The following is a 12,963-nucleotide window of genomic DNA, read 5'->3' on the forward strand; positions in this document are numbered from 1 at the left end:
ACTCTGGAATCTTAGAGCATGATAACCAGTCATAAGGAAGGGTCTTTGCCTTTCATTGATGATTAAAAGCAAAATAGACAGTGCATTACAATGAGAAAAAGAATAAAGTTACATAAAATAGTTTATCATTTTCATTCTTCTGATTCATTGATTGCAATTGTTCATGCAGCTACAAACAAAAACCTCAAAGCGCCGAAACAAACGCAAGGGCCGTTCTAATCCTCTTGTGAATGCTGACAATAATGAATGGGCTAATCTAACTCCAAAGTCTCTGTGGAGTCAATTGAAGAGTGAATTAAAAGCATACTATGACTGGGACTTGCCAGCTGATTCTATTGAAACAGCTGTTGAACATTTCTCTTTCCAAAAGATATCATTGCTTAGGTATGTATACAACATGTTTGTGGTCATTATAAGTCTATTCAATGTGCAGCTGTGTAGTTCATACAAATTGGTCTAAATTACATCCAGAGTTCACAGAATATATTTGTGTTTGTGTAAAGTTTAAAAATTATATATTTGTGTTTGTGTAATATTTAAAAATTATATATTTGTGTAATGTTTAAAAAAATTTAATAGCAATTTAATTGTTTCAGGTCATTTTGTTTAAAAACAGGAATACAAATTATGTTGAGAGAATATAGTTTTGATAATAAGAACAGGTTAACATTTTTTGAAGAAGACATTATTAATATTTTCCCTGTTGTAAAACATATCAATCCTCGGGTATGTATAATTACCAATAAACCACTAGAAATGTTTTGGGGCAGAAAAAATTAACAAATATTAAAAGTTCTGTACATTATTATTATTATTATTATTATTATTATTATTACAGTAAAACTTCTGAATAATGGACATCTATGGGAAACATCAAAATATCTGCTTTTAAAATGTGTCCACTATTCATAAAGGATAAAAATGCAGTATAGAATACAGTATGTACAATGTACTGTGGATAGAAAAGTACTATACTAAGGTGTACTTTATAAATAAATTAATGAAAATTTATGTTTGTTCAAATGCAGTCACTGTTGGATTTGTGATGGTATGCACCTGTATGTCGTACCAGTATATCTGATTTAAAAAAAGAAAAAAAAATCAGAACTGCAAATTTTGAGATGTGGTATGATAGAAGTTTTGCTGTGGTTGACTTCTAAAATGCTCAGAAAATTGATAAACAATTTTAAGAAGCCTAAATTTAAAGCACTAGCATAATGAAGCATTAAAATTTTTTTCATATATCCTGGAAGGTTGGTTTGAAATAATCATGTAATTTTTTTGTGAACCAGACTCATTTTATGTAAATGACTTCTCAATGTGTGTTTCAGCTGCAGAAGTTATACTGGGTCCCTCTTTGTCACATTTTACTAAAAAATAGTGTTTCAATTTTCTTAGTTCTTAAACTGCTTGCTTGTTTGGATGTGGAGTAAAAGTCCAATTCAATTAAATTGTTGTCACCTTCATCCTGTTGTCCAATCTGAACAGTCACCACAGTCTCCTTGATGAAGCTCTTGTACGAGTTAACTTATGCCAGTTGATGTATTTTTTATGAGCAGTTTATCGTCAATATTGGCATATGCCTCAGGTCCACCAAATTCCTCTACTCAAGTCTGAAATTGTTTTCTTCAGTATATCATCAATTGCTGAAGTACAGCCATTAAGAATGAACCATGAATTCTTGAAACAGTTGCTGTTTGTAGTGGATATCACTTGTCTTAAGACTGGAGAAATCCATAGAATTACATCCAGTACACTGATAGATTTTCTGAGTTCATATCCGGACAAAATTCGAGACAAAATATGTCTCAACACTCTGAAATTTTGAATAATCCCATGATCCAGTGCTTGTTCCGTGAAGTTGAATTTGGCAGCAAAAAGATTATTTTTGCATTTTTTTAGTGCAGCATCATAAAGGAAAAGGGCATTAGCCACAAGCAAAATCACCTTGCTCCTTTGTCTTTTCATTGTTCTATCAGATGCCAGCAACCATTTAGTCATTATTGCCCTCATCACTCAAGATGGTTTATTAGCATTTCGCTCCATGTTCTATTTATTCGAATGAATATCCTTAAAACATCTAGACTTGGCAGCCTTAACAATAATGAAGAGCTTTTCAAATTTGCCTATCATATTAACTCATAGTAATATGGTGAGTCACTCTTTTGAAATTTTGCTTCTTGAACAGTTTTCATCTTTCTAGGTCATTGTTTTATTGGGAATTTTTCTGAAGAAAAGATCAGTCTCATTACAGTTAAAAATGTTTCCTTTTTCATAATCATCACAAATTCCTCTTACCCTTTTTTTGCCACTCTAACATGATGTTTTCATTCACAAACTGGATTCACCACACATGGCTGGAAAAGAGATATTGTGTTTATTCCTAAATTTGCCAAGTCAACCTACATATGCTTTATAATTGTGAAGTCCGAAGTCCACGGTGATAGTAAGTGTGAGTGCTGTCTCATGGATCAGAGATCGAGGACCTGATGACTTTCATGTATATCCACTGTAGGTGGGGATTATGTGAAGTGGGCTGTGCCTGTATGTTGGGCACTGAGAAGGCACAGCTGATTACACATGTGGTGGAGAGGCTGCTAGTTATGAGAGATAGCATTGCTGCTGGACAGGTCTGGAACCACATGGAAGTGACAGGGAAAGTCTGCACCAATAACCGGTTTGGCTACATCTGCGATGATGAATGTCTAAGTGAATAAGTCACTAAGGCCAAGGATTAGTGTTTAGACATGTGATTCTTAGACTTGGATTGTTGTAGCATTTGCTGCACAGAGTTGGATGGATGTGTAGGCTGGCATTTGACATGGTGAAAAGGACACCAACATGCAGACCTCTGAACTAGTGTTGACGAAATACAGTCGGCCATGGCCATGATGCAGTCACATACAGAGAGAGTAGTGTTGGGAAAAAGGCAGGGTGATACAGTCTGTCGTCATTTTGGGTGTCCAAGTGACTTGGATATCCTGCATGGTCCAGTGTGCCTCTTGGTAATTGTGCATGAAGTTTGGGAAACTCCATGGCGTAAGACAGTTGCGAGCAGAATCAGCATATCGTGCATGGTACCAGCAAAAGAGATTCTGTGCAGGCTCAGCGTGGTCAAAACATTCTGCACAGGCATAGTCAGTGGCATTATTTGCAGGTGCCGTGCAGTTGGTGGTGTTCTACAGTTGTGGATGCAGCAAGATAGTGGGGGTATGTTGTGACTATGCAAAGGTCATCCCTCTGACTGAATACATTGACATCAGAATTGATGGAAGTCAAGTGAGGTTGGCACAGCTCATGGTAAGCAGGAGGTTGGTTGTGCAACAACTGTAGTTGCAATTCATGCTCTCTGCCATTGCTGTCAACATTATTTATGTGTTGTCCATGCTGTATGGTAGAATATATTTTATCAGCAAGTTCAAGACATGCATCCTAAGATTCATGTTCATGGGTGACCAAGCCAGTTAGTTTTACAGGGGAAGCTTCACAACCCAAAAGGTCTGTAACATGTGGTCGGGCATGAGGAGGAGATCAATCTGTGGGTGGAGGCAATGCCACAATTGCCATCGATTTCTTCCTCCTCCGGGGAGCGTGTGAGGCTGCAGAGTACAGCAGCTTTCCCGGGAGGGGAAGTGGAGGGGGGGGAGGGGGGGATGGAGGTGCAGAGGTTGGAGGGGAAGATAATATCACTTATACTTACAGTATTCATGTGTTCCCTGTAGTGGCTAAGCAAAACAATGAATTTTGTACAAACACCGATGACATCACTTGAAGCAAAATGCTGTCCACAGTGGCAAACCACAAAATTATTGATCTGGCCAAAAGAGGAGGTAGCTTGAGATGTCTTGTAGCCAGTGGTTTGCCAAGGTGACATTCATAGTGGAAGAACAGTTGGGCAAGTATTGTCCATGTGCAGCATGTCATGACGTTCGGTAGGCAAAGTAGGAGACAGTGCAAACTGGCTGAATGAGGTCCAGAGATGTAACATTCACATAAGACACGACTGATAGCTGTTAAAATGTGAGTAGTCACAAATCCAACTGGTTAGATTGCTGTAACTATGGAATAGCCTGGTCTGCGAGTGAAACAAGGTCACATGTAAGATCAAATAGTACACTGTCTGATACAATCCGTTGTCCAGAAGAATATCACTGTCACTTTTTAACAGACAAGATTCATGCAAGATGTTATCCATTGCATCTGATGTTGTGACATGAGAACCATTGTCCAACACCATAAATTGCACATCACAATGAGGGGACAAAGGTAACATAGTTGCAGTGCAATAGTCATAACTATTTAAATTATGTGTAGACACGGTCATCAGGGTTACCAATGTAGTGCTACAGTGTACACGCTGTGATGGCAATGAATAATCACACAACCCAGGTACAATATAGCAAACTTATGAAAAGGACAGTTATTACTCGCCATATAGCAGATATGCTGAGTTGCAGATAGGCACAACAAAAAGGCTGTCAGAAGAATTTTCGACCAACAAGGCCTTTGTCAGAAATAGACAAAATGAAAGCGCACACACACACACACACACACACACACACACACACACACACACACAAAAAAAACCTCGCACATGTGACAACAATCTCTTGCTGCTGAAGCTTCAATGGTTTGCAGTGTAGCCTCAGTAGGCAGAGACTGTGGTAGAGGTCATGGTCATGTGCGTGCGCGTGTTTTGCCTATCCGATAAAGGCCTGGTTGGCCGAAGCCCTTCTGACAGTGCTGCTGCTGTGCTTACCTGTGACTCAGCATCGCCACTATATGGTGATTAGCAGCTATCATTTTCATAGTAACATTCCATCCTGGATTTTCCATTGCAGCAATGTTGTTTGATGACACAGTGTTCACACAGGTCTTTAATATGTTAAATCATAAGGATCACAGTTTTTATATAATGGTTTTATTATTGTTATCTTCAGTTATTTAGGGAAAGTACCAGTGCTGAAAGAAGCATTACTTACATCTAAAAGCAAAAAACCAATATATTTGCTGTGATCAATTACTTTGTCCGGAATTCCATCAGTATCAGAACAACAAATTTTTTAGTTTGCTCATGGCATTTTCTTGCTCTTGGATTATTACAGGATACAAAAATGCAGTATTAGGATTTATAGTGATGTTATGATTAATCTTTATATGGCCTTGGGTTTTTATAATGTTTTGTGCTATATGTAAATTACAGTTGAATCTGTTGGCATTAGGTAAAGGATCATTTATAGTTTTGTCCTTACTTTAAATAACAATGTTGTTGTTTCTTAATCTGCTTCTGGCTAAGTTTTTATTTCACTTTTCAGACTGATTTCATTATTTTTGTTACCCTTGTTTCTACTGGGGAATAAACCATTGTTTAATTTTTTGTTACGGCAATGACTTTAATATACAATTTCTAATAACAAATGACATACTGTTTCAGAGCTCGATTTAGCCTTGCTGATTTACTTAACTTTCTAAGTTGCTCTCTTTGTTTTGTTATCTGCTGTGTTATCCATGTGTTAGTTTGCTTTTTACTTTAATTTTCTTAGGAGAGACTGTGATTTTATAGTTATGTTTGTAACAACTCAAAAATAACTCGGACTTCATATCTACAGTGCCATGTTTATCTGTGTCCCAGTTTAGCATTTTCAATTCTTTGTTAAAAGATTTAATGTTGTCATCTCCTGTAGATGTGTTTCTCACTTACCCTGTAATTTAATGTAACTGTATAAATAAAAAATCTACTCATGTAGCAGAGGCAGGAGAACACATGTAAAAGCTACAGAAATGGGCAAGCTTTTGGAGCCAGTGGCTCCTCCTCCTGGCAGAGGGGTTTGAAGGGGAAGTAAGAGGGATGACTAGTGATGTTTGGAAATGAAGAGAATTATGGAAAAGTCACCCAGAACCCCGATTCAGGGGAGATTTATTCTACAAGTTTCCGTACACAATACTCAAACTTTTTTTGTCGCACCAAAACTAATTTCTTTGCATTCAGTACCTTGTGTGACACATGCTTGTTCATCCACCTTTAAGAGCTTCTCAATGAAAGCTGCTACCCACTTCAAATCCTGTTATTTCGGCAGTACAAACTTTGTTTTCCTTTAACCATTGTTCACTTACACATAAAGTTGAAATATCCTTTAGATGATCAATCAAAAGTACTTCTAATTCAGAAATCTTATTTATTATACCCTATATGTTTTAATAAAAAAAGGCTAATAATATGATGATACCCTTAGGATCCATCAGATTGCTGATCTCATTATTTGATGGCTGCCTGTCTGCAATAAAAATTTCTTGAAATGGCCTGGTGGTGACCGTCTTCTTTTGCTTAAAGGGCAGACTATACTTGCATCTATATATAGTTTTAGGAACTTTCAAGCAGTAAAATGTAAATGTCAGAATGAGTAAAACTGAAGAACATACAGCTGAATCAAAGCTCATTAATTCATATGTGTGCATGTGGCTAGGGCCTCCTGTTCAGTGGACCAGTTGCCCGGTAAAGTCTTTTTAGCTGATAGCACTTGGGTGACTTATGTGTTGAGGATGAAGTGATGATGAAGACAACATCCTGCTCCTGAGCGGAGAAAATGTGCAAACCAACCAAGAATTGAACCTGGGCCCCTCGCATGGCATTTTGCCACACTGACGACTCAGCTATAGGGGGAGATGTTAATCCACTATAGCTGTATTTATTGAAGTCCTTGTAGTTGTGCACTACACGTTTCACAACACTTTTAGTTGCATCTTCTGATTCATCTATGTAAAAAAAATTACCAGTACTATTACTGCAGTGAGTAAGTAATTACGTAGGATAAGTTATTTGTGGATTGAATGAGTCAGAAAACACATCAAATTGGAATTGGATTAACCAGAGTACCAACCTGCTTAAAGTTAGACATAAAGTGGTTGCATTACAACCTTCTGATAAGGGGCTAGTTTTGCATAATGATTTTGAACATATTGTGGCATATTGCAGACTAACAATGTTGTTACATGTAGCTAATGTAGTTTATGATTGATAAGATGTAACGATAGATGCCAACGTGAAGTATACTCAGCAATTGCAAAAATTGAAACCTATATGCACACCTTTAGTGTCATGCCGGCAGGAACCCCAATGAAAGTGATAAAATTGACTTACATTCAACCGTAAACATATGGCTTATTCACCCAAAATTTAGTTCAACTAACCTTAAAGCCAATACTGTTAAATATCAAATATGCAGATAGCCTTTGCAGTCAAAGCATTACTGTTGTAAATTGTAAATGTTTAATCCAAATCGTGAGAGTGGTGCTATAATAAAACTTATGTCGTAAAGTGGTAACTATAATGAAAAATGTCTATCTGCAACTTAGATCAGGACTAATATCACGGCCACCATAAACATACATGACTGAACTTACTGATGACCGGTGCTGTAGTGAGAACCCATTACACATCCTTAATTGAAGAAAACAGTTGAGACTGCTGTTCATAATATCAATATATAGATCGCATCAAATTAGTGGCCTGTTGTGTGACGCAATGTCAGGTATCAGCCATGGCAATTGAGTGGTCTGGGAGGGCACTATACACTACACAAGCAATTAAACCCAGTTAATTAACTAAATAAAGTAAATCCAATACAATTAGAGCAACTAAAAGTGTTGTAGTTGATGACCAAATTGGATAAAGTAACATATGACCTTGGGCTACTAATATGTTCATGACATTGAAATTACAGTTGTCGTTAAAATTGAGCCATGTACAAGTACTTCAGCTGTGGTTATCCTTGGTCTAAAATTATTTGCAATTCTTGCATCTACTTAATGAATTACGGGAGTCTTGAATTTTGTAGTCTGATACTGACTTTCCCATGCTACTTCGAGGTAAAAAGTGTTATGTGAAAAGTTTTCTCTCCAGGGAATCTACAGACAATAATTGTGAATCCTGGAATGCTTTTCGAATCTCTTCAAACTGACTATTGGCCTTAGCAATTTCCTCAGTTACAACAGAATTGCTTATAAGGTTGTGTCTATAAAATTGCCTCTGTCAGATGGTTCAGAGTACGGTACAGGATCATTCTAGCCTTAAAATTGCTCTTAGCTCATGTTTGTGTACAGACACAAAAATGTAGCTGCAGTCTGTAAACTAATCATACAAGATAGAGAAATCCTTGCTCATAGCTGTTTCAAATAACATCATTCTGGAGATCATATTAAATGTGGAAACTTGGTACTTTCTGCTGATAATGCTAGCCCCCTTACTGAAATGTTAATTAACAAAATATTTGACAATATCAACAGCTGGTACAGCACCAACAGATTTTCACCTTTCTGATAAGGCTCAATGCGTAAAGTTTAGTACTTGTCATTGAGTAACAGGATCTACATAACTGTAATCCATTCAGATAATGAAATATAAGTAAGATAGTCCAAAGTTTCTGAAATTACAAATGGATAAAACTGCCAGTGGCTCCTCCTTCAGGTGTAAGGATTGAAGGGGACAGAAGACGATGGAGGAAAAGGACTGAAGAGGTTTATGATATTGGGAGAATTACAGGAAAGTCACCCAGAACCCCTGGTCAGGAGAGAGTTGCTGTACAGGATAAGAAGGAAAGACTGACTGACTGGGGACTGCACTGGATGAGATTTGAAATCTGAGAGCTTAAAGGTGTAAGATCAAGTAATTAGCAAAAAAAGCTAATTGACAAAACATTGTGCAAGAGTTAATAATAGTGGAAAGCTAACTGTGTAATACATGGTAGAGGTGGGGGCAGAGGAAAATAGACGGGTCAGAAACTAAAAGATATAGAAAATTAAAGGGGAGTGAGAAGAGCCCGCCCGGTTGGCTGTGCGGTCTAATGCATGGCTTTCCAGGCGAGAAGGAGCGCCTGGTCCCCGGCACGAATCCGCTCGGCGGATTTGTGTATAGGTCCGGTGAACCGGCCAGTCTGTGGATGGTTTTTAGGTGGTTTTCCATCTGCCTTGGCAAATGCAGGCTGGTTCCCTTTACTCTGCCTCAGTTACACTATGTCGGCGATTGTTGCACAAACAAGTTCTCCACGTACGCGTACGCTGCCATTACTCTACCACGCAAACATAGGGGTTACACTCGTCTGGTGTGAGACGTTCCCTGGGGGGGGGGGGGGGGGGGGGGGGGGGGCGAACCGCACAATAACCCTGGGTTCGGCGTGGGGCGGCGGAGGGGGGAAGTGGACTGTGGTAGTCGTCGTGGGGGTGTGGACCACTGCGGCTGCAGCGGGGATGGAGCCTCTCCATCGTTTCTAGGTCCCCGGTTTACATACATACATACATACTGAGAAGAAATATTGAGACTGAAGAAGCACTGAGGTGATTATTGTCATGTTGTAGAGGATGCTCTGCAACAGGGTATTGTGTGTTGCTAGCACACACCTTATGACTATCCTATTCAACCTAACTGATAACTTGGTTTTAGGCATAACAATGTAGAAGGCCAAACTGTTTACATAACAGCTGGTACATGACATGTTGTTTCACAGGTGGCACTCCCTTTGATAGTGTATGTGTCAGTTACAGGGATAGTACAGGTGGTGGTAGGAAGGTGTGTAGGGCAAGTATTGCAGTGGGGCAGTCACAGGGGTAGAAGCTATATGTTAGGGAAATGGGTGCAGAAGGAGCATAGAGTTCCGACCAGGATATTGTGGAGATTTGGGGGAGGATAGGGTTTTGTCCCTCCCCCCCCTCCCCCCCTCTCACCCACAGATATATTGTCAGAACCCTATATTCCTTCTGCCCACTCCTACACTATAGCTCCAACCCCTGTGACCGTTCCTGCTTTAAGATCTGCCCTACGCACCCTCCTACCACCACTTACACCAGTCGTATAATTGACGATACGTATACTATGAAAGGGAGAGTCATATGCGAAACGACACATCTTGCGTAGTAGCTGTAAAGCTGTATGTAAACACTGTTCAGCTTTCTACAATCTTCAATGGTATGACTACCGCCAAATTATCATTTTGGTTGAATGGACATAGGCCCACACATCCCGTCTGGGTTCTTCCCTCTGACACAGTTTCTCAGAATTCTGAAGGTGTGAATTGGTGTTTCAATATGTCCTTGTTTCTTACCGCCCATTTGTGCTCAATTTATGTTAATATCTTCAGTCTCAACATTCCTTCTCAATAACTATTCCTCTGGTTTGGTTTTCTACATCTTTTATTTTCTAACCTGTCCATTTCTCCACTTCCACTATGTATTATGCCCATAGCTTTCCATTCTTACTAGCTCTTGCACTGTTTTGTCAGCAATCTCTATCTTGCTTATTGCCCCATCTTCAATGTTTAAGCTTTCAGGTTTTCAAATCTGATCCTGTGCATTCCCCAACAGTAAGTCTTTTCTTCTCATCCCATCCAGCACCTCTCTCCTGACCTGGGATTATGGACAACTTTCCTGTAATTTTCCCATTTTCTAAATCTTGCCAGTCCTTTTCCTTCATCCCTCTTCTGTCCCCTCAATCCTTCTGCCAGAATGAGGAGCCACAGGTTCCCAAAGCTAGCACATTTCATTAACTTCTGTGTGTTTTCTCTTGGTGCAACTTGGTGAGCAGAACTTTTGTCTAACCAATTATATTTTCAAAAATTGATTATTTTTGTTGATGTAGTGTTTTGACAAGTTTTTTGCAGTACACCTACTCATCCATTTTTTTTTTAAATAGTCAGCATCTTGGTTATGGAGGATAGCCTGAAGAGTAAAAATTGTAAAGGGAAACAGATGATTGAAAGCAGTAGGCAGGTTCAAATGGAAGGTTGCTGTTTTATGCAGACATGATGATATGTGAACAACAGGATAGACTAGTGTGGAGAGCTGCACTGAATCAATCTTCAGACTGAAGACCACAACAACATAGCCATTAATTAAATAGTTTTCTGTTAAACCAATAATCCTACTTTATTAAAGAATGTCTGCACAGTTCTGTTGCACTGAACAATATCTTCAGAGATTCTCAGAGTAATGTATTTGGATATAAATCACATTGGCACCATAGTATGTCATAATCTGAAATCAAAAGGAAAGTTTACACAAGAAGAACTATAACATTATGAGAGAGAATTGCAGGAAGTATTTGCCTAAAGGAAGCAAAATATTTAGTACTGCTGAGACACACACACACACACACACACACACACACACACACACACTCACTCACTCAGACTCCAGGATGAGTGGGAACTACATGTTACGAGGAAGTACTGTTTTAACGCATTTTCTATTAGATATCTTTCTAGTTTGTACGTTTGGCAGTTTGGTGTGTGTGCTGCTCTGACATCAGCTTTTGCTTTGGTTTATGTTGCCTAAATATTGACCACTATGTATTAAAAAATGCCACACATTCATTGTTCTTAAAGAGAGAGAGAACTGTATATACCTTCCATTCATTATTTATCCTTTTTATCTTTTAGGCAACTGATGCTTACAACTTTTACACTACTGGCCAGACAAAGATTCAGCAAGGATACTTAAAAGATGGGTATGAACTAATAAGTGAGGCTCTCAATTTGCTCAATAATGTGTATGGAGCTATGCACCCTGAAATTGCGCAGTGTTTACGTATGCTTGCACGCCTGAACTACATAATGGGTGAGCATGCTGAAGCAATGGCTTACCAACAGAAAGCTGTTCTTATGTCGGAGAGGGTCAATGGCATTGACCACCCTTACACCATTACAGAATATGTGAGTATACTTAGTTCCAAAGTGAGTATTCTTACCTGATCATTAGAAACAGCCAAAATTGGCTGAATTATCATGGACATTATCTTTCTTTGTACAACAAAGATTGTTTTTCTTTACATATGTGCATTTAGTGAGACTGACAACATCTTAAAACCAGCTGACCAGTCTGAGGACAGAGCTAATTCTTGTATGGGAATGGGGGGAGAAGTGTCAGAGGTCCAAGTATTCTAACACCACGTCATTTTAATTTAAGGCTTGTTTTCAGATAAGTTAGTATCACACTATATTAGTGTATCTCCCCATTTAGATTGTGATCGGCTAATTGATTTTACTCTTCGTCAGGATTATGAATTCATCATAATATCAAAACCTTCACTAGTATACAATAATAAAACAGAAAGTAAAGATGGAACATTCTCTCTTTTTGAGATAGAACCACACCTTCTACTGGAACAGAAGTAAACGTACTAGCGCTGGCGGATGTAGAAATACAATCATAAATTAAGAAGGGAAACCGAAAATGAAATTCTAGGTTTTCAAACTCTTATGTACTGTATTCATTAGGAGAACTTTCACACTTTCCATGATTGGATTTCTTTGGAAGGGGGCGGGGGGCAATTTTTCACAGTTCCTACTTTCTTCCAATGCCCCTCTCAGATACATGAGCAGTGTTCAAAAGAAAAGGTGTGAAACACTGTGAGTATAATTGAAGTGCTATGGGTATAATTGAAGTAGTCACCAGAGGCCAGAGCACAACTATCCCACTGTTTCACGAGCTGAACTAGTCCCTGTTCCCTAAATTCCTGTGGCTCCGACAGGAGCCAGTCCTCTGCTGTGTCCTTCAGTCCATTGTTGAAGTGCTCAGCTTTTAGATGTATTTAGCAGGCCTAACACATGGAAGTCACTGGGTGACATGTTCGGGCTGCAGGATGGGTGCCAAAGCTGCTCCCATATTAAATTGGCCATTACATGTTGTGTAACCTCGGAGACTTTGATATTGTGTAGCAGAATCACTCCCTCCATCAGCAACACAGGCCGTTTGCCCTTCGTGGACTTGCGTAGGCTATGGACAACATACTTTTTTAAAGAGGTGTCCAGAACCTAAAAATACCTTCTAACACACTTACAGCAATATTAATGCACTTCCTATGTCGTGTACCATTGACTTTTACCACCCCAAAAAGAAAAATTAAAAATAAAAGTTTCATTCACTGTTGCTGACTTTTACTCTCAACATACTTTTCAAAGACATACTAATGTGTAA

The 12,963-nt window shown here is 38.8% G+C and overlaps 1 protein-coding gene across 1 annotated transcript in view; it reads left to right on the forward strand.

Annotated features, from left to right (window-relative positions):
• The window catches only part of LOC126250116 (clustered mitochondria protein homolog), a 355,920-nt gene that overhangs the window by 317,648 nt on the left and 25,309 nt on the right, over positions 1-12,963 (forward strand). Inside the window, exons 17-19 of the mRNA XM_049951533.1 lie at positions 170-384; positions 597-726; positions 11,427-11,699. Coding sequence (XP_049807490.1) covers positions 170-384; positions 597-726; positions 11,427-11,699 — 618 coding nt within the window. The remainder of the gene's footprint in view (positions 1-169; positions 385-596; positions 727-11,426; positions 11,700-12,963) is intronic.

This window comes from Schistocerca nitens, chromosome 1 (genome assembly GCF_023898315.1).
Source record: "Schistocerca nitens isolate TAMUIC-IGC-003100 chromosome 1, iqSchNite1.1, whole genome shotgun sequence".
In the NCBI taxonomy this organism is placed as follows: domain Eukaryota; kingdom Metazoa; phylum Arthropoda; class Insecta; order Orthoptera; family Acrididae; genus Schistocerca; species Schistocerca nitens.